This window comes from Phaseolus vulgaris, chromosome 9 (assembly GCF_051622355.1).
Source record: "Phaseolus vulgaris cultivar YP4 chromosome 9, ASM5162235v1, whole genome shotgun sequence".
Taxonomy (NCBI): Eukaryota; Viridiplantae; Streptophyta; class Magnoliopsida; order Fabales; family Fabaceae; genus Phaseolus; species Phaseolus vulgaris.
Window position 1 is genome coordinate 19211295 of NC_143506.1, and position 7188 is coordinate 19218482.

Genomic DNA, 7188 nt, shown 5'->3' on the forward strand with positions numbered 1-7188 from the left:
TTCCACCATCTTTAACAATTCTCTTGACTCTCTCTTCCACCATAGACACACTACTATCTGACACAGGCTTAATGACCGTTGACGACAGTCCTAGCAAGGATTCACAATTCAGTCACACTTATCTCAATTATATTTAAGGAGAAGAAACACTAAATAAAGCACTATCTTCTTTTTACTGTAATATTGCTTCTTCCATCACCTTACTTCCCCAACTTGGATCATAAGTCATTATTACCTAGCTCGACAACAATTGGTGTTTATCACTACTTTATATATCTTAAATAATTGCATTATCTATCATATGTGGGCTTCAAAGTCATGTGTGTTATGTTAGAAATGTATGCCTTAAACAAGAGGGGAGGTGAATTGTTTATGAAATATTTTCGCCAATATTGAAGGTAGATTGAAAGACAATGAAGAATCAATCAATTCATCCAATTAGAAAACTGTTTTTAACTTGATTGCGGAATATCAACCAGTTGTTTTTGCAAAACAATTGGTTGTTTATATTAGCAATGTTGAAAATCAAAGCAAAAGCAGATTTAAAGAGTGTAAGGATAGAGAGATTAACACATAATGTTTATACTGGTTCACTATTTACCAAAAGCTACATTCAGTCCTCAGCAATCACTGAGTAATCAAACATTGATTACAAACAACACACCAAAGTGGTGATCTTGAACCCTTCAAGAACACACACCACCTTTGGCAAATACCACTAAGTTTTCAAAACAACCTCTGAAATTGCACAACACCAATTAATACAAAATTATAGTGATCAAGAAAGAAAGGAATGGAATACACCTGGATACAATCAAAGATTAAAGCACAGTGAATACAAAACAATCCTATTCCACACTTAAGAATGATCCAAAAAGCTTTTTGAAGTCTTGAAAAACTGATTTGAATGATTTCTCTTCGTTGATTAACAACTAGGAGCGTAAAATAACTTATTTAAACTCCAAACAGTTGGTCAAAGCATTTAATTCCATAACCAGAATCAGTTTTAACCATTTAAAACAAATTAAAGCCACTTAACATAATTCTGTTAAGGTTTTCATAAAATCAATCGGTTGAAAACACGAATCAACCGATTTAATTTGTTTGACAGCAAAGTCAAAAAAAGTCAAGCTTTTTCAAATCCTTTTCAAAAACACTAAGTGTAAAACAACCGGTTGAATCAAAATTTCAACAAGTTGATTTTTCATTTCCTTTAGAAAACATATCTTTTTCAAAAGGATTAAAATCAAACAATCTTGGATCATCACACAGAGTGAATTAACAAATTCAAATACTCTAGACACACACACAACCAGCAACAAAGGTCTTCATGCATTCCACTTCGATTTTGAGACATCAAAGCACCTTATTCAACATGTTATTGGCTAAAGATTACAAGAAATTAACTTTATTACTTCTCACTTTCACAGTGAATTAATTATTAGATGCATTTTAAAGGCCTTAATTCAAAATATTTCAAAATTATGAGAATTAAATATTAACAATTATAACTAAAATTACATATAAAATATACATACATCAAAAGCTAAAACAAAATAAGTCAAGTTTTTTGAAGTCTGAGTTTGTAACAAAAAAAACTAAGAATTATATAAACCAACTATCATCAATCATAAGAAATATGAAAATACTGATGAAATACTTATTGTCCAAGATTAGTTGTTAAAATACTTAGGCTTCTTCTTCCTACACCCCTATGTTTTTCTTCCTGCATCCCACAAGTTGAAAAGGGGCACCGTGGTGGAGGTTTTTTGCCACTGTTCATCTTTTTCATTCATCTCAGGCGCTGATGGAGGGTCTTTGTAGTTGTGTGGAGCAAGGTGGAGTAGTATGCTACGTTGTCGAAGTGTTGCTTAGGTTCTATAGGTAAGACTTAAGGTTTTTTTAGGAGCATTGGTGGTTATGGAGTTTTCGTGCTTATCGAAAATCAGGATCCAGTAATGTGCTACGGATTCATGAATCGCAATTGATTAATTTTTGTTTTCTGAGGGGTGTTCCGGAAGCAAAATTTTCATAAATTGTTGATTTTCATATTACTGAATCAGAAAGCCTAATTTTTGTTACGAATTGGTGGATCTGGAATTTTTATTTTTTTGTATTACAAATTTTTGAATCCATAATGCATAATTTGAATTACGGATTTCTGGATCCGAAATGCATATTCTGAATTACGAATATATGGATTCAGAATGGTTTTTTTGAATTGTGAATTGTTGGATTAGAATGAATTGTTTGACTTATGGATTCATGGATCCAAAATGCAATGATTTAGTTTCCTTTTTGTAATTTGTAGAAGTATGGATAATAGTGAAGAATTTGAATAAGAACTACATGATGGGGTTGATGTGTGGAACGATGTACATGATGATGATATTGAGAAGTCATTATCTAACAAAGTAATAGATAATATATCAAAGGGATATGAATGTGCAAATGTGTTTACTACAGATGAGGTAAAGTTAAGTTTGTAAAGTATGTTTAGGTTGTTTGTTAATTGGTAAATGAAATAATTTGTTATGATAATTTTTGTAGGTATTTCGTACTCGGGATGAACCTTGATGTGGGTTAGAAAAGTTGTGTTTTGTTATTATGATATTGGGATCGGATACTTCAATTGGCCAACGAGGAAGGAAGACATTTGTATTATTAGGTTGTGAGAGAGGAGGTAAATACAAACGATATAAAAAGGATTTACAGGTTACTAATAGTGGAACTAGTTAATGTGACTGTCCTTTTATATTACAAAGGTATCCAGTAAAGAGTGTTGAAGGATGGATATTGATATTAATTTGTGGCTCTCGTAATCATGAGTTGGCAAATACATTGGTTGGTCATCCATATGTTGGTAGGTTCACATGTAGCGAGAAGTCAATGCTTATGCACATGATAGACAGTGCAATGAAGCCCAAAATTATTTTGCTAACAATGAAAGAGCATAATGAGAAAAATGTGACCACAATAAAGCAAGCTTACAATGCACGATATTTGTACAAAAAATCATAATGAGATGATAGAACTGAAATGCAACAATTGATGATGTTACTTGAGCGAGATATGTATGTCCATTAGTCTAGGTTTGAGGAAGGGAGGAATGTTGTGCAAGATTTATTTTGGATACACCCTGATTCAGTGAAGCTATTAAATGCCTTTAACATTGTATTGATGATGGACAGTACATACAAAACTAATAGGTACAAGATACCCTTGTTTGAAGTTGTAGGTGTTACCTCAACGGGATTGACCTTCAGTGTTGCATTTACGTTACTCGCATCAGAACGTCATCATAACTTTGTATGGGTCCTTGAGAAGCTGAGGGTTTGGTTTTTAGAGTTGATTCATACCTAAAGGTTGTGGTTAGTGATAGAGATATTGCTCTAATGAATGCAATAAATGTTGTGTTTCCTGAAGATGCTCATTTGTTATATCATTTTCACATTGATAAAAATGTTAAAGCAAAATGTAAAATGATTGTTCATCCAAAAAAGACATGGGATCAAGTGATGGAATCTTGGGGAGCTATTGTTGATTGTGAAAATGTAGAGTCCTATGAACATCGTGTGGAGGCATTTAATGTTGTTTGTTCACCATGGCCTATATTTACTAAATATGTGATCAATGCTTGGTTAAATCTATATAAAGAAAATTTTGTTAAGGTTTGGATGGATAAGGTCGTGCACTTAGGCAACACGAAAAGTAACAGGGTTGAGGCTACACATTGGAGTTTAAAGAGAATCCTTGAGACGTCAATGAGGGACTTGTGCTTTTTTTGGGATTCCATGAATAAGATTATTATGTTGCAACACAATGCAATTAAATCTTCATTTGAAAAGAGTTTGAATGTGGTGAGTCATGTCTTTAATGTAACAAGATATAAGAAATTGGTTGGCTTTGTATTGAAATATGATTTGCAGTATATTGCAGAAGAGAGTGATCGAGTTGAATATGTTGGTTTAGATAAATCTCTTTGTGGGTGCACCATTAGATCTACTCATCACCTTCCTTGTGCTTGTGAATTGGCTTCCTTTGGTGTGGGTAGCATAACATTGCAGTCAATGCATTTCATTTGGACACGATTAAGCTTTTTAGATATTTCAGGTGGAGATACTTCAGTAGAGTTGTCCATCCAACAAGAGTGGGTTATCATCATGAATCAGTTCAATGAGGTTGACATGGCTGGTAAGATTAACATCAAAGCCAAATTATGTGAGATTGCCTATCCAGATAAAACATCTTTGTGTCCACCAAGTGAGAAAGTCAAAACAAAAGGTGCACAAAAAAGGCATCAAAGTAAATTTGCACATACATGTGGGTCAAAGCAGCTGCTGCCCACAAGTATCCTCCGGTGTGCCTCAAATCTACAAATAATCCCAAGTAGGATACATTAACTGATGTAGCACTCTTATATGCAAAGATGGTTCAACCTACTAGGTGTAGCAAATATGTTCGTGCAGCCACGGTCCAATGTCTCCTGGTACATGCGTCCTCCACCTCCATTTAGGGTTCAGCTTCTTCAGGTTCAACATGTTCTGCATCTTCATGTTTAACATGTTCTTCATCTTCATTAACATGTCTTCTTCTTCTTCTTCTAACAGAGGTTGTGGGACATATACGATCACCTTGTGAACCTTCTCCCCTAGTCTTCACCATTTATATTCAATTTTATCATTCAAGTTAAATCAAATTACAAAACAATGCACAATACGGATTCAAAAATCCGAACACCTACTACGGATTCGCTAATCTAGAATGTTAATCATTTAACATTATAGTTATAAATTTAACAACAAATAAAGTGCGAAACTAAATTTTACTATTTTATAAGGTACATCACTTATTTTAAAAAAAATAAGAACTTCATTTAAACAATCAAAACTAAAGAAACTAAACCACTTATTTAAAAAAAAATGTATTATCTTGATTGAAATGCTTGCAAGTTTGGTTACAAGTAATGAATGGGTGCATACTAACCCAACCTCCACAAATCCTCTAGTTCGACCCAATACAAATTATAAAATAAGTTATGGTTTACTAATTTGAGTCAATACAAACACACAGTTATGGAAACAACAATTAATATTTCGGAAACAGTAATCTGAAACATTATCGGAACCACCAATCCGGGATTTTACCGGAAGCATCAATCTGGGATTTTACTGGATTTCATAATCTGAAAATTTATCAAATTCCATAATCCAGAATCTACCGGAATCCCTAAACCAAAATGTGAAAAAACATTTATGGAAACAAAAATCCGAAGAAAAAATGGATGTTCAGATCCGAAAACAAAAAATTTTACTTACCTTTAAGCACCAAGTTGCCAAGACCATTCTAAATCACCAAGAGATGTGTGAGATTGAAAAGCACCGCAGAGAGAATGGAGTTCTAGCGTTTAGAGTTGCGGCTGCGCAAGAAGAACATGATGGTGAGAGTTTTTTTAGAGTTTTTAGGTATAAATTTTGTTATGAGCATTTTTGGAATCTTACAAAATAATAAGGGCAATTTAGTCTTTGAAAACATTGTGGGGGCGCGAGAAGAAAAACATAAGAGAGCAGGAAGAAACTCCTAAATAATTATTATCCAATGTTATTTTGCTGAGTTTTTAAAATAAATTTTTGAAACTTTAGAAAACTTATTTATAATGTAAAGTTACACTTTCAAAATTTTAGAGAATTTAATTATAAAATATATTAAAATTATATAATTTTTAATTATTTATTTATAAATATATTTAATTATATTTATTTATTGAAGTTTGAAAAATCTGAAGTGTTTTATTGAGGTTCTACAATAAATCTTTGGAATTTAACGAAGGTTAAAAAAGCTGCGTTATTTTGTTAAGAATTTAGAATAAACCTTTGAAACTTACTGAAAGTTAAAAAAACCTCCATTATTTTGCTGAAGTTTTAGAATAAACATTTAGAATTTAACAAATGTTAAAAAAAACCTCTGTTATTTTGCTGATGTTTTAAAATAAACCTTTGCATTTAATGAAGGTTAAAAAAACTTTTGTTATTTTGCTAAGGTTTTAAAATAAACTTTTGGATTTAACGAAGATTAAAAGAATCTCCATTATTTTGTAGAGGTTTTAAAATAAACCTTTGAAATTTAACGAAGGTTAAAAAACTCGGTTATTTTATTGAGGTTCTAGAATAACCTTTGGAACTTAACGAAGGTTAAAAAAACCTCCATTAATTAACTTAATTCTTAGGGTTATATTAACCTCCACTAAATAATCTATGTAAAATCATTTTTTTTCTTGTAGTGATAGTTATAGAGGGTCTCCAAACACACCTCCTCGTGTTAAGACATATACATCTTGAGCGTGGATATAAGTGGAGGGTATAAGAAGGGTTCGATTGGGGGTGAAACAATGGTCAAAAATCTCAACTAAGATAGATTCTCAATGGCTCTAATAGCACATTAGAATGTGAGTTTAAGTCTAACCCATAATCACAAAATCGACGTATAAAATGAGAATTACACTTACTTATATACGATAAATTGATCATATGTTTAGTATTATCTCTTTAAAGTCCAAGTGCCATTTTTTAACAGAAAAAAAAATAGATTATAAAATCATATAAAAAAATTTAACTAGTCTTTTAACTCGTAAACACATATCAAGAAGAGAGGAAATAAAACATACCTAATTCCCTCAAGTTTATCTAAGATAATTATTATATGATATCATAAATGTAACACAAAAGATCTAAAGTTTCAAGTCTATTAAAAATACAAATTTACATATAGTTTTGTAGTTGTATTTTTTAGTACATGTTTGTGTTACATTGTCCAACTATATATAACTAAAACAAATATGCTTACAAAATATTTAAATGTCACTCTGAATGTTTCCTACAACATCTAATATTGTATAATAATTCGTAGAATAACAAGATCACAACATATCAACATAAAACAAGGTGAGTTCACTATTTAGTTACATATAGGATAACGATAGAGATAATACATATATAATCACATCAAGTGCACCCTCCTTTATCTTATCAATAATAGATATATGGTAAGTTCTCGCTTTTGAAAAACTAATATTAAGTTTGAACTCATGTACTAATACCTTGTTTGTTTGAAAAATTATCATTAACTATATAAATTATATTTAATAACTTTCTTAAAAAAAACTAACTCTAAATGATAAATTTAGATAAA

The 7188-nt window shown here is 31.4% G+C and overlaps 1 protein-coding gene across 1 annotated transcript; it reads left to right on the top strand.

Moving 5' to 3' along the window:
• The first annotated feature begins 3395 nt into the window (after positions 1–3395).
• LOC137822270 (uncharacterized) lies at positions 3396–4403 on the top strand. Its single transcript, XM_068627158.1, has one exon. It carries the CDS (start codon positions 3396–3398, stop codon positions 4401–4403), a length of 1008 nt encoding a protein of 335 aa, XP_068483259.1.
• The last annotated feature ends 2785 nt before the right edge of the window (positions 4404–7188 follow it).

Coding starts and splice junctions, on each gene's coding strand:
- LOC137822270 (XM_068627158.1), top strand. CDS start 3,396: ATGAATGCAATAAATGTTGTGTTTCCTGAAGATGCTCATTTGTTATAT.